Source organism: Nothobranchius furzeri, chromosome 5 (assembly GCF_043380555.1).
Source record: "Nothobranchius furzeri strain GRZ-AD chromosome 5, NfurGRZ-RIMD1, whole genome shotgun sequence".
In the NCBI taxonomy this organism is placed as follows: Eukaryota; Metazoa; Chordata; class Actinopteri; order Cyprinodontiformes; family Nothobranchiidae; genus Nothobranchius; species Nothobranchius furzeri.
Genome location: NC_091745.1, coordinates 41,550,628 through 41,565,888, shown reverse-complemented (window position 1 = coordinate 41,565,888; position 15,261 = coordinate 41,550,628). Strand labels below are relative to the sequence as shown.

At 43.5% G+C, this 15,261-nt stretch overlaps 1 protein-coding gene across 1 annotated transcript in view; it reads left to right on the top strand.

The window, feature by feature from the left end:
* The first annotated feature begins 1,448 nt into the window (after window positions 1-1,448).
* Window positions 1,449-15,261, top strand: part of col14a1a (collagen, type XIV, alpha 1a) — a 184,607-nt gene continuing 170,794 nt past the window's right edge. Inside the window, exons 1-2 of the mRNA XM_015949068.3 lie at window positions 1,449-1,649; window positions 2,692-2,807. Coding sequence (XP_015804554.1) covers window positions 2,714-2,807 — 94 coding nt within the window. The 5' untranslated portion in view covers window positions 1,449-1,649; window positions 2,692-2,713. The remainder of the gene's footprint in view (window positions 1,650-2,691; window positions 2,808-15,261) is intronic.

Here is a 15,261-nt window from a genome sequence, read left to right as displayed (position 1 = left end):
AACATGAAGCTCCAACCAGAAGATGCTGATCCCGAGACCTGCAACACTCAGACACACAAGTCTACATGTTTTGACAGAACAGCCTCACGGCTGCACATCGGTATCAGCATAAAAGTCTCAGGTCTGAATGTCAGCTGGAGCGCTACAGTGTCCACGTTGTCCTGGTCCATGCGTGGGTGTCCTCTGGTCTCTTCCCAGCCTCTGAGCTCTGAACGGGACAAAGATCCTATATAGAAAATGAATGAGTCACACAGACACACACACACACACACACACACGCACACACACACACACACACACACACACACACACACACACACACACACACACACACACACACACACACACACGCACACACACACACACACACACACACTTTTGTATTTTTGTAGTTTTGCTTCTTGAAACTCAAACCTGGGTGCTTCTCCTCTCAACGCTCACCATCCTCTAACACACACCTGCACCTTGTGCAAAGATAAAACATGTGTGTTAACAAGGGCTGCATTCCACTTCTGCAGCTCCTGATGGATGAACGTCTAGTGAGATGTTTTACATGTCATGGCACTTTATGCATTTATGCTGCATCTAATCTGGACTCAGATGCAACAAGCACACTTTATATTTTCCTTTTGTGTCTTTCATTTATTATTGTGTTTCCTTTTCGATGACCTAAATGAAACACTGACTTCCACACTTGGATTTGACTCCTTTTCCACTTGTCCTCTCCAGGTTTAGGTTGTCATGAGAAATGACCGTTTGTCTTTACCAAAGCTGTCTGAGGCCTCTTCCACCATGCACCCCCAGCCGCGTCACCAGACCTCACAGATGTATTATTATCTATCAACACTTAAGCTTAATGGCCCTGATGAGGGAGATCATATGCCTGACATGTAAGATTAAACTGACTTTGTCACCTTCCAAATGGAAGGACTTGATTGCTTCATGTCAGCAGTGAGTTGTTCTGGATCAAGGTGAGATTTATTCTGTCATCACTGTTTGTTGCTAACTGTTCTTAATAATTATCGGTTTAGAGCTCCAGATGTTTCTTTATTTAACAAACTAATAAAAAAAACTGCATTTGTAAAAGAAAACTTCTTTAAACTTAAATATTTTAGTTATTGTTTAAAAAACAGTTTTTAAAGGTTTTTAAACAGTGAAACTTCATATTTTAAACATTTCCTGTTTTATTGAGACTTTTTCTGTATTTTTATTTTGCATTCGTGCCTTTAAGATCAAAGCGTGGAGCGATCAGGCGCACACACGCACACACACACGCACACACACATGCGCGCGAGTTTTCCTTTAGATCACAGATACGTTCCATCTGACAGGTCCTTTTGCGCACGTGAGGCCCCGGGGGGCTGCAGCTGATCTGCAATCAGGAGCCTGGTGCTGCGCTGCGCCACCGCTCCGGCTCTCTCTCCCCATCGGAGACCGAGGAGAGGGTTGGGACGAGGAGGAATAGCCGAAGGGAGGGATGGCTGAGTTACACGGAGAGAAACACCCTCACACGCCTCCACTCACTTAGTATCCGAAGACAGGAGGAGCGAGAAGAGGAGGAAAAGGAGCGCGTCGGGAGGCAGCAGCAGCCGATGTTCAGAGGTGTCTCTTTTGGGATAAAAGGACGCGTTGGATTCATGAGTACAGAGGTATGGCAAACCTTTATCTGCCACGACTCGCTCACAGGTGATCTTACCTGTTACCAAACCTCACGTGGAAACGTGAATCAGATCAGGCGCGTGTGAAGACATCAATAAGCTGCAGGCAACAACTTCAAACTTATATCTGAAATAAATTAATTTAATTTAACAAAAAATACAGTTTTTCTAAATGAATTTTTACTATTTATAGCAAATGTTTAATTTTAATTCAGCTTTAACTGGTTTTAATTTGGTCAAAGTAGACCTGGACCAGTGTAATAATATCAGAGTCAGCAGGGAAGAGTTGAGCCTGATGCTGCTGGTTATGGACCATTAAAAAGGAAAACAAAGAGTTGGTTTTCACTTCCTCCAGAGAAAAAGCGGCTGGACGTCAGGAGCAACATCAAAAGATCTTAAAATAGTTTTTGATTCAAACATGTCTGAAACTGAGGAAATCAGCTTTCATGTTTGTGCTTTTATGATAAAATAAATGTTTTGTTATTAAAACCGAAGCCGTTACTGGAGTATTTAGCATGATCTCCCGACACATTGTGAGTGGAAGCAGCCAGTGTCCTTTCCTCTTTAGTGACACCAGGGTTAACGATGCAGCGTTTTGCTGCTTGTGCTCTTTTATTCATGCCGCTGCCAGCCAGGTGTGTTCCTGAGAGACATACGACGGGCCGCTCCATCCCTCCTGTAATACTGAGTGACAGACTGGAGAGGATGCGGAGAACAAAAGGAGCAAAGAGAGATGAGATAAGGGAGGAGATGAGAGGTGCTGTTGTGTGTGTGTGCTCTTGTCAGACAGTGACACCCATCAAGCGCGCCCTCTGTCACCCAGACACTCCGACCCTTTTACTCCATCTTCTCTTTAACTCTGTTTCAGCCCCATGCTGCTCTGTGTCGGCAGCAGCCTCGGCCACCGCTCCGCGTCAGTCCAGGCTGCAGACTGCTGCTCTGTAACCGTTAATGAAATAGGGGTGGTGGGATTCCAGATGAGCAGTTTGGAGTAGGTAAAGTGGATTTTCTGATCAGTCTCCTCCCTGTGCAGGTGTAAACAGCTGGATGTGAGGATGTTGTCGACAGGAGGGGTCAGGTGGTGCTGGTGGGCTCTACTGGTGATGCTGGCTCTTGTTTCCTGTTTCCCCAGTAAAGCTCAGAGTCAGGGTAAGTAGTTATTCTTCTCAGCCGCTTCTCACCCTCTCAACTGACTTCCCTTCTCTCCACTCATCCATCCTACCACCACATATGTCTCCACTTCCTCAACCTCCTCCACTGTTTCCAGCTCACCTTTAGCGATGTCATCTCACAGGCTCAAATGAAATCACGCTCTTCATTGTTTCGTATCATTATAGCGTCTCACCCTGGCAGCATGGCAGCGCTCCTACCCTGCTGCCTGAGCACCATGCTTTTAATGACTGTGTTGTAGCTGCGATGCTGTCATGATTTCTCTGCAGGCTGCAACACAACAGTGTGCTCTGCTGCTGAATCAGTAAACCTTCATTAATTTGAATCACAGCAAAAAAAAAAAATTGGGTATAATTTTTTAGTTGATGCACTTTAAAAATGGAGTGGCACCATTTAGAAGACATTCCCGTTTTATGATGCTCTGATTCTTATTTCTGATGTTTCTTTATATATATAATCAACACCCAGAGGTCATGTGACACTCCTTCAGTGCACTTTTTTCTGAACTTACTGATCTTTTCTGGACAGAAGTTGATTAAACAGATGGACCAGACAATGCGCTCGTCCGGGCTTGTTTTTGAAAAGGTCAGCCTTAAAGCATCACTTCAGAGATTCCTGAGCTTTTGGAGAAAGATGCAAACCAAGAAATTCTGTTTATGAGGGCCGTGCATCGCTGATCTGTTACTGCTCATTCATCAGAGATACACGAGCAGTTAAAACCTGTTCAGCTTTGGATTCACGGTGAGTTTGATGCGTATGAAAGAGGTCAATCCCTACGCCCTGCGTCAACCGTCGATAGAAAACAGACGGGGAAACACTTGGATGAGAAAAGCCACTAAGATCTACGTCACACTAAAAATTAGCATCCATGGACTCACCCATCTAGGCTCGCAACGAAGAAGGCTGTTGTTGTGCTTTTCGGCAAGTACAAGCTAACCATTAGCATTAGCAACTCCACCACACGGCAGGACTCCTCCAGCCTTGTGTTATTTGTGGAGATAAAACATTGCAAAATAAACTGAGTCAGAGGTAGAGTTGTGTTGGTGTTAGCCAATCAGAGGTGAGGTGTCCAAATAATAAGACTCCCAAGCCTGCAGTCGCCAGCTTCCCTCCGCGCTGGCTCACTTCATGGTTCCTGCAACAGGGAGAGAGCTTTATTCACAGAGATTGACTCACAAGGCATTTGTTTATATTAGCGACCACCGCAAATGTATTGAAAAGTCAAGAGAACTTGCTCTTTAGGCTAAGGTCACCCTGTGGTAGGAAACGATGGAGTTGTCATAGCTGTTAAAATACGGCGCTGATTTCTCAGCGTATGTGTTCTGATGTCTCTCAGCTACCAACTCATGAAACTTTAGATCAACATCTGAAGACTTGACTGTAGCCATTATTGTGTTTGCTAAAGTTTTACGTGTGTAGCTGCCATCTTGATTTACAGTCTCTCCAAAGGTTAAGTGTCTGTTTATCTAATTGTAACAGCTAAAGAGTTTCATACTGCTAACACTACAGACACACACATTATGACCCATACTTTTCTCTCTCAGCAACAGGCAATAGTCAACTAAATGCAGCCTTAAAGGAAGCGTTCATAAGTAGCAGCAGTTGTTTTCTTAAGCTGAGATTTGTTTTTGGACGGATGGAAGCTGCTTTATTCATTTATCAGCAGGGTGTCCTCAGTAGATGAGGTTTGCTTTTAAATAAAATGAGATCACTCCTTCTGTGTTTATCTTCACTTTACATTAACGTCTGCCTTCCCCTCCCCTTTGGCTTTGGTTTTATTCCTAGTTCAGAGCTGCACTTCGATCACTCTCAACAGAAATAAGAAGTTATGACAGGAAAGCTCAGGCTGTGATTTAATCCCAGTGAATCACAGTTGAGCATGAACGACCTCCCTGACGCGGCGGGGAGTGCACCCCAGTTCAATCCCTTCATCACGGAGGGTAGGATAGTCCTTATTTCTTCCCAGGACTGTCTGCGTAAGCTGCAACATCTGGTCCAGGGGATTCGAGCGTCGGGATTAGCTCACAGGATGTTTGTATATACAACTGAAATGCCTCGATAATGTCAGGAACACCCGCTAGAAGAGAGGGCCAGGCCAGGAAGCAAGTGGTGTGGAGTCCAAAGCCGAAGAGCTATATTTAGAATATGATGCATCATTTGTTAAATTTATCCAACAAAAATCTCCCCCAATACTAACCATTTATATCATTTATTAACATTACAGTTTCAACCACGAACGGTCTGGTTCTGACAGAAGTACTTTATAGTCATCTGAAGTTGCAGATGCTTTCATTTTTATGTACACTGTTAGCATAAGCTCACAAAGCAGCTCCGCAGAGCTGTTTTCAGGCAGCAGATGTACTTATAACGCTGATCTACTCGGTGGTTTTGTCCTGCGTTCAGCTGCTTCTCGTCGTCAGCAGGGATCCAGTCTGCAGCGTGCTCCTGTGCACTTGACAGATTCGCTCAAATGTTCCACCAAAGTGCAACGGATAGAAATGACTGTAATCTCCACTTTCACTTCCCTGTCTGTACATCAGACTGTGATTAGACACAGCAGAGCGCTGAGCTGAAGGGGAACATCAGCACGCTAACATGCTCACAGCAGCACTGCTGACAGGATGGTTCTGGACTCTTTGTCGCTCCGTGCCAGGATCATTCCCTCAAGCCAGTTTCTCACTGGGCTGCAACTGTTGCTGACAAGCTGGAGAAAAAAAATAAAACGAGAGAAAATATGTTGGTTTTAAAATGGAGTCAGTGCTTGTGACACTTTTTGCAACAAAGAAAACTGCAAAAATGTGGACAAATTTTCTTGTTGAGCCATTTGGTCTGAAAGACAGCTGACCTGGAATCAGTAAAAATGACTAACCAGTTCTTTGCTCTGACCTTGGGATGCACCGATGCCGATACCACAATCCGGTATCTGTCAGATAATACGTGCTTGTACTCGTACTTGCCAAAGTTCCCCGATACTACAGGACCCATACGGAGCTTTGTTTCCCTCTAACAGACAATATTAAACCAGTAAGTGGCGGTAAAGTCTCGTGAGTGGTGAGTACGCAACAGTTCAATGAGGGCAATTCAAGAGAGGAGTTCCTCAGGGGTCTGTGCTAGGCCCCCTGTTGTTTTCTGTCTGTCTTTAACATTTGGTAATGATGCTCAGAATGAATGGTATCAGGTTTCACCCTTATGTCGCGTTTGTCAGATCTATTTGCCTGTCCAGCAGGGGTCTGGGGGCATGATTCAGTCATTTACAGATTGCGTAAGGGAAGCATGTGTGCGGTTGGCATCAAATGTCCTGAACTTAAACAAAAATAAAACTGAAGTCATTGTCTTTCCAAACAGTGATTAACAGCTTCATGGCACTGACCTTCAGTCATTGGGTCCCTCTGAAAAGACTGCTGTACCTAGGAGCATGGACGTAGTTTTGGGGGAGAACAGGGGGTACATGCCCCCCCCCCCCCCCCACACTTTTCCAAAGTTCATTTATATCCTCTTCACTTTTTACCGTCCAAAAACAATATTACACTATATTAAATAGACACTTTTTGAGCACTAGGACTAGCGTTGGGTACCGAATTCGGTACTTTTCAAGGTACCGACCGAATTCCACAGTACCGACTGAGCACCGATTCACGTCATTTGAAATGGTGCCTCATTTCGGTACCCGTCCTTCATAACGAGAACTTTCCTAGACAGCTGCGCATGCGCAAGAGCGTTATGTCGTCGGTCCCTGCGAGCCAGTTGTAAACAGAGCAGCATGGTAGAAAGAACGCACGCTAAAGCTTTGGTCCACTTCACTAAATGTGATGGGTAACTGGGTGATGATGAAACCAGCGACAACGATCTAAGTGAGACATCCTCATCTTAATCTGCTCCGGTAGGTAAATAAAATGTTTAGCATAACGTTAGCTTGATATGTTAGCTTCCGTTCTGCTAATGGTGCGTTCGTTTTCTCCTCGGAACTCCGAATTTCCGACTAGAAGAACATGAACGCACTCTAAAGTTTGGCTTCACTTTACTAAATGTGACGGGTGAAGATGAAACCAGCGACAACGATCTAAGTGTGAGGCATCATCGTTTTAATCTGCTCCAGCAGCTAAATAAACTGTTAAGATAACGTTAGCTTGATATGTTAGCTTCCATTGCCACCATTGTTATCAGCTAATGGTGCGTTCGCTTTCTCCTTGGAAATTTTAACTTCCCAGTAGGAAAAATCAAATGAAAAAAGATGGCAAAAGGAATGAAGATACACAGTAAATGTAGTTCACAGTAAAGATGTTTGCTTCAGTTTAATTATCAGCTTATAAAACTACAAGGACGATGTTAAAATACAAACAGTTGTATGTTATTTATCATGATATTTATCAAATATGGTTATATATTGAGACAAATATGTATTTAATTATAAAAGAGAATTAAAATATTGAACACTCAAAAGTATCGAAAATTGGTACTGTTAAGTACCGGTATCGATTCCTAGGTACCGGGAATTAGTACCGAATCGATTCAAATGTCAAAGGTACCCATCCCTAACTAGGACCAAGCGGAAAATAACTGCTTGTGTTAAAACCTTTTCCTCATTACATATTACATATTTTTGTATACTTGCTGTAAAGATCTCCCCCTTTTCCCGGTCCACCTTGCCGATTATGTTTATGTGTGTGTATTTAGCAGACACTTTTGTCCAAAGCATCTTACAAGTAATGTGCCCCCCCCCCCCCCCCCCCCACACACACTTCTAAAGTCAAAGCTAAGTCCATGCCTAGGAGTAAAACTAGATGATATTTGACTACGCTCAAATAAACGCGGTGAGCATGTCGTGCTTCTCTCGACACAAACACCTAGTTAGGGTTAGGCTTTCTAAGCCCCACCCTCAGCTCCACCTCATTTCCCTTTTTTGGACTGTCTGGGCGTGACGAGACGTGGGACACGGCTAAAGTGGTGGTGATGGGAACCGCTCATTTAGCTCCATCCAAAAATGTCTGTCTATGTGGACAACATAGATAACTCTAAAAACTAGCCATCATTTATGTTACCATTGACAGAATAATACATTACTTTGCATAAACAAATAAGTTTTGCACATTAAATGTACTTCAGAAGGTGAAAAGAATATTTTGCATGGATGCAATTTTAGGAGACATAATCTAAAGTTGGTATTGGATGTTTACTGTGCTGCAGTCATTTTCTTTGTGACCCTTTGGAACCACTCGGTTCCCTTTGAAGAAATTGGAGAAGTGAGCAACAATGAAGAGTATGTTTTATTTCCCTCTAGTTGTTTCTTTAGCTCTGAAAAATAAAATGTATATTTTATTGTCATCTCAGTGGGGACACACACTGACCAGGCACTTGTGTTGCTGTTTCTAACACTGCAGCAGCCAAAAGGTAGACAGAACGTGGAAAGAAACATTTATTCTCAGGAGGACCAAATTTAATGTTGTCGTTCTTTTTTAAAACACAGAAACGGTTTTGTGTTTTAAAAAAGAACGACAACATGGAATTAGAAATAACGCACAGCAAGAACACACCTAAGAGGACCAAATCTAGATGCTTGAATGAGTCACTAGTAGGTATGTCACATTTCAGTGTGTGTGTGTGTGTTGGTATTATTAACTATTGTGATTGGTTTTGTTGATCAGCTGACGACTTGGATCAATCCTGTCCTTCAGGACACGTCCCATCAGATGATCTGAATTAAAAAAGTTATTTCACTTTTAGTGTTTTGCTGCTGTTGTTAAAGGGCATCTTGGTGAATTAGTGTGACTGAGAGCATCGGCCCGAAGTTTCACTCGTAACGGCCAGGGAGAAGACGCCAGTGATTGGAAATCATTTATTCATAAACAAAGAGATGATGAGATGGGACGGCCTGTTTTGAATTAGAAATGGGTTAAATGATCTAAAGCTCAGCGGCTGTCACCCTTCTCCTCAGCTGTTGCTCCTGATGCTAATCCAGTTTGTCACAATTATTAGCAGCTTCACACTGCAGGGAGAACTACGTTGGAGAAGTGCTTTGACCTTCTGTAGTCGGTAGAAAGTATTGATCCTGTCCAGTGAGTGAAAAATAAAACTGATGAAGATTTCAGGAAGAATGAGGGTTCGTTTGAAATCTCTTACAGAACCTGAATGACTGTAAGCCACTGTACGTGTCAGCCATGTCCTTCGGTGCATCCGAGTTACTAAGTCTCAGTTAAAGCAGCTGCTGTGTGACAACAAGCATGACATCATCTATAGTGGTGTTGCAGAACATGCACGCACTCAGAGTGAGCAGGTGTTTCCATGATTGTGTGAATCAGCTGATCAGATACTGTCTTCTCTAAAAACAACCAAAACCACTGTGACAAACACACACACACACACACACACACACACACACACACACACACACACACACACACACACACACACACACACACACACACACACACACACACACGCGCGCACACACACACACACACACACACACACACACACACACACACACACACACACACACACACACACACATTCATAACCTTCCTGAGAAAGTGGAAATCTACTCCTGCCTAAACTAGAATGTCCTTTGTCAAGATGTTGGCTTTGCTGTTTCTCCAAACTGAGGTTGTTCAAAGAGCCATCGCCCAAAAAATACTCCAAGATATTTCTGATGATCCAAATCAGCTAATAATCAACATGACTGGTTTTTCAGTCAGTCTGAAACTCAGAGATCTGACTTGTTTTTGGGCCCGCGAACATGTAGCAGGAAAAAAGTTGGCCTGTTGCTTCCATTAATTTATATTAACTCCCAGAATCACACAGTTTAGCAGAAGCTACAAAAAACTAATTATTCCTTTCAGATTTGTGGTTAATTTATCTATTTAAAATCACATTAATTTTTATTAACATTTAAGACTTGGTAGCAGTTTTATGCACGTTTAACTTAAATGGGGAATGCTGCAAACAACAAGACCAAAGAACAACAACAACAATTTACTTTTTAATCAATCATGAAACAAAATATTACTATACCTATTTTTATGATAATGTAGTCAAGATATGTTTTATCTTTAATGTCAGTCCTGCAGAATCGTGTCGGCTGAGTGTTGGATTTACTTCCCCTTCATCATTTGGCAGACTCACACAATAACATGACCTCCTTTCCCAAAATGTACACAAGAACGGATCAGGCAGAAGTTCAATTATACACTTTAGTATTCTGACACACACACACACACACACACACACACACACACACACACACACACACACACACACACACACACACACACACACACACACACACACACACACAATGCAGCATAGAAATGTGTCTCATCACTTATACAGGATGCGACAAAAGGGTGCAATAATTGACTAAAGCAGCAGATAGGAGAGATAACATGAAAAGATAAAAGAGCAGGATGGATGAGAGATAGAAGAGAGTTAAAACCCAAAGATGAGAAGATTTTATAAAAGAGAGAGAGAGAAGTGTTCCATGAGGGCAGTGGAGGAGATAAAACGAGTGGAGAGAACCGGCTGGATTTGCGTTAAGTCACTATCTCTGTGAACAGAGTAGTTCAGTACAAACCAGACGCCCGTTGCTCAATAACGTGTTCTACGATGCACGCCCAAACCCAGACACGCTTCTTCCAACCTCTCTCAAGGATCGCTCCTGCGACAGAACAAGCATTAGTCACCCATAAATCCTGAGTGTCAACCAGACTACTGTAGCCTGAATACTCAGTGGAGTCAGTATATGGCTTATCTGGAGAGACGAGGAGAGGGAAACCAGGGATTTAAGGGAAAGAAGAAAACATGAGTAGAAATGTTGGGGAGGAGATCAAAGGAAAAAGAAAAAAATCTAAAAATGTCTGGTATGACAAGAGGGGGAAGAAGGAGCAGGACAAGTAGAAAACGATGGATGAAAGATGAAAATCAGAAAGAGGACGGGACAGGAAGCAGATGGAAGGATAGAAGAAAAATGAGTCAATGTCGAACAAAAAGGTCAAATATGGAGTAATAAATGAGTTGGAGACAAAAAGCCTGCCTTCATCAGACGGATGGTCAAATCAGGATGAGAGGAAGCTCTCAGCTGGAGATGAAGGCAGCACCTTAGTTTCAGCTAGCTGGGAGGAGTCAACGCCCCAACAACTGGAAGTATCAGACTGTGTTTGCGTCCAAATCCAGTTCATACTGGGCCTCCAGCTAAAGACCTCTCTGGTTCCAAGTCCAGCACAGATCTGAAATGTGCCCCTCAGATAAATAAGGGACAGCATAGAAATCATTTACACTGACTGCTGTCTGGAAGTTGATCCTTGTTTTTTATCGAGGCCTAAATGAACCAGACTATTTCCTGGAGCAAAGATTTGTTGATTTGAAACTGTTGCTACCTGGCAAGAAGCTCATGCATTTGGGAGGTCAGTGATGTAGCGTGACGCGCATGTGTGTGTGTGTGTGTGTGTGTGTGTGTGTGTGTGTGTGTGTGTGTGTGTGTGTGTGTGTATAATCTAAGCGTGGATGTACATCCTGTAAGGATTAGGGTATGGTCTGATCCAGCCAGCCAGGCTTTTTGCTGGTTTTCTATAGTCTGCATTATTGTGGGATGCAGGAATGCAGCACGGATGCTTCACAACGGATCTTGGCTCAGAGACCGAGTGTGAAACGTGGAGCTCTTGAGTGATATTTACGGTCGAACCATTGTAAACAAGAGCATACGTGTCAGAATGTGAAGATGGGCAATTTATATCGGAGACTCTTATGGTCTGTGAGCATTCCCAGCTTTATGCCTCTAGTCGTTCATCACACCGAACGTCTCTGCTAGCGTTTGCAGCATATAGATCTTGACATGTGGGGATTTAGTTCTCTGACTCAGTTTCTCTACATATTTCAGGGGCTGTGTGTAGTCGCTGACATATACAGAAGTACTTGAGACTAATACCAGCTGACTAACACACTAAATCATATAATAACCATCGAAACTTCAGCGCACAGAAAATTATTCATGGATTCATATTGTGTGGTGTAATTACAGCTTTTCATCTCATGCTTTTGAATATTGGATCGGTGGCTTTGTTTCTGACAGAAATGGCCATAAAAGTGTAAAGATGAGACGTTTGGTACTTTCTGCAGACATTGCAGCATCTTCAGATCTGCTGATCAAACTCGACTCTGTTTGACGACTGATGGATGAAATCCTTGTCTTCATCTTGTTATTTTGGCATGTCTAGTAGTTGGAACTTAATGCAGCAGGTGAGGTAATACCATGACTAAGAAAGTAAAGATGTCTGGAAATAACACAACAGTTTTCAGAAAACATTGCAGTGTTGCATTATTTCCACCAAGGGGGACAGGTTTTGGGCTGCCTGGTGGTGCCGTTGGTAGCACTGTGACCTCGCAACAAGAAGGTTGTGGGTTCAAATCCCAGCAGTGGCCTTTATGCACGGAGTTAGTATGCTCGTTCCGTGTGTTTGTGCGTGTGTGTGTTTTCTCTCGGTACTCCTGCTTTCTTGCACAGGTAAAAACACAAATGACCGTTTGACCCTGTGATGGACTGGTGACCTGGCCAAGATGTCCGCCGCTCCCTGTTACCCTGATGAGGAATGAGCGGTTTAGTGAGTGATGACTGGTTTAACGATACAAAGCAAAAACAATCAGTGTAAATTAAAGGTCCACATCCTGCATGCTATCAGACCATGTACGCGGGGATTTTCTACTTCACTGCTTAAATTAAACACATCTTGCCAACAATAGTTTGTTTTTGGCCCAACCTCATCACACAGACTCGAGGATTATTTAGGTCCTTTTATTAAAATGTGAATTATATATTTTTTTAAATAAATGTTAAATGGCCTGTATTTGATATAGCATCTTAGAGTCCTGGAACCCCCCAAGGCACTTTACAACACAATCAGTCATTCACCCATTCACACCCTGGTGGTGATGAGCTACGCTGTAGCCACAGCAGCCCTGGGGCACACCGACAGAGGCGAGTCTGCCGTACACAGGCGCCACCAGTCCGGCGCCACCGGTCCCTCTGAACACCGCCAGCAGGCACGGTGCGTGAAGTGTCTTGCCCAAGGACACAACAGCAGTGACAGACTGAGCGGGGCTCGAACACGCAACCTTCTGATTACTGGGCGAACACTTAACTCCTGTGCCACCGTCGCCCACAAAATGGTATATTTATTTTTACAGATCGACAGCGAGCAGTAAAAAGAGAAAAAAGTGAGAAAGTGTCCTAAAATATCCTCTCACGGCCTTTTTTATTTCAGACTTACTCAAGATCTGTTTCAGGTGATTCCTGAAGACCTTTTCTGCACACCTCTGCCTCCGCTCCACATGCTTTCATTCAGAAAACTTAGCCAGCCACGTTTGAGCCCTACATCTTACTGTAGCATGCACTGAATGTGATCAGATCAAAAGTTAAACTTTGTTGTTTTTGTGAATAAAAGATGATTTTCAATCACTTTGTTCCATGAAAAGTTTTAAAAACAGGAGCAGCAGGTAATAAACTGGTCTCATTTGCTATAGTTCTCAAGTTGCTAGAGCCCACACTTTCTCCAAAAACTGATAAGCAACACATCCAGACGTAGAAGCACGTGTTGTTGGTCGTCCTCTCGATGAGCAGCGGGTGCTGCAGGCCCTTCTCTCGGCCCGGGCCTCCTGCAGGAGTTTCTCCTCCTCCCAGCTGCATTCAGGTCAGGAGATGGAGATGCCTCCATGCCTAAATATCAAATCACTCACTCTTAGTTTCTGAACCACTCCTCCTCAGGGTCAAAGGAAGCCATGTCCCTCTCCGGTATAAATGGTAAGAGGTGGGAGACACCCTGGACAGATTGCTAGTCCATAACAGAGACACATAGAGACAAAAACTCACAAACTCAAATTTTGAAAAACATTAGCTTAAAACATTTTTTTCTGTTCTCTTAACAAATTTCTAACACAGCTATAAATATATTGTGGAGATAAAAAACTAATCAAGTGGTTCTCTTGACTTAGTCTAAACCCTCTACTATTGGCCTATCTAGTTGTCTTGTCTCGCCAAACTGCCATACCTCCCTGAGTCCTCCATTCATTCCACGTATTCAGCAACAGAACACCACTGGTGTGAGAGGTTCTCTGCTCAGTAATATCAGAGGGGGAGAAACAGCCAGCTGCTACCACTCCAACTTTAGGACAAACTACCCGAGTCCCAAAAAGAAAAACACCATTCGAAGTCACGGACGATAAAAGACAAAAACAGCAACTGGTGTTTAGTACTATCTCATTTCCTCTGGCAATGAGGGTTTACGGTTGATGCGGATCCAGGAAAGATATCCGAGGGGAGGGGTGATCGTTCTGTGATCGTGTCTGCATTCAAAACCTACAGTAGCTTGTTTGCAGATTTGCAATAACAGCTTTAAGTACAATTTAGGATCTTTGATTAACTAGCATACATATTCTGAGTCTGTGGGGAAAATCTTGGCATTCAAGGAGAGCACTTACAGTTGCTGAACCTAGACCTGACCACCTGCAGCAAGCCCAGATCATAGCACTGCCTCCACAGGCTTGTACAGTAGGCACTAGGCATGATGGGTGCATCACTTCATCTGCCTCTCTTCTTACCCGGATGCGCCATCACTCTGGAACAGGGTTCATCTGGACTCACACAGTTTAGTTCTTAACCCAGTTTTAGTTGTTTCTTAGATGTTTTCTCTGCCTGATGCCAAGGATCCGATCCTTCTCACACAGACTAACATCTTTTCCACGACCACCAGATGTGTCTTTCCACATGTTTGTTTAAGAGTTGAGAAGCAACTCATTGCACCAGTTGGGGTTAAATAACTTGATGCCAGCTGAAAGATAATCGCCTGTGCAGTAATTATACAATAGGAGGCTCATATATTTTTACTTAGATGCAAGTGGAGACTTTTGTTTTGACTGGGTGTGTAAATAGTCTGGCCACGACCCACTGAAAAAACCAGTTCATGGGGTGGAATCTGCAGTTGCCTTCAAACTGTCTCTGCATGCAATTGGACAGTGCTAGGACCAATCAGAGCAACAAAGAATGTGACATATCAATCGCCACAGAAACCAGTCAGCTGTAAACCGGAAAAATGAAAGAAGCAAATGCATTCTCTCAAGTACTTTTATCTGCTCATTGCCCATAAAATGATATCAAAGTCTTTCAAAGGAGTGAGAGTCCTGAGCCGATGCCATCTTTGTAGTTTTTCTCTGTCGCAGCTTTAGCATTGAGCCCGCCCAACAAATGTGGAGCGCTGTGATTGACAAGTCACAAAACGGCTCAGGCCAATGGTGGACCTGCTGAAGCTACACTGAAACGTGGCTCGAACGGCCTGCAGAGCAGAATCTTTTGCTACTGCTATGGTTGGTCTACGTAGGCAAGGACTCTGTGGCCTATTTTGCCTAATTCATCAAACTGATTCCACTGCTGCAAATGGTCACAACTCTCTCA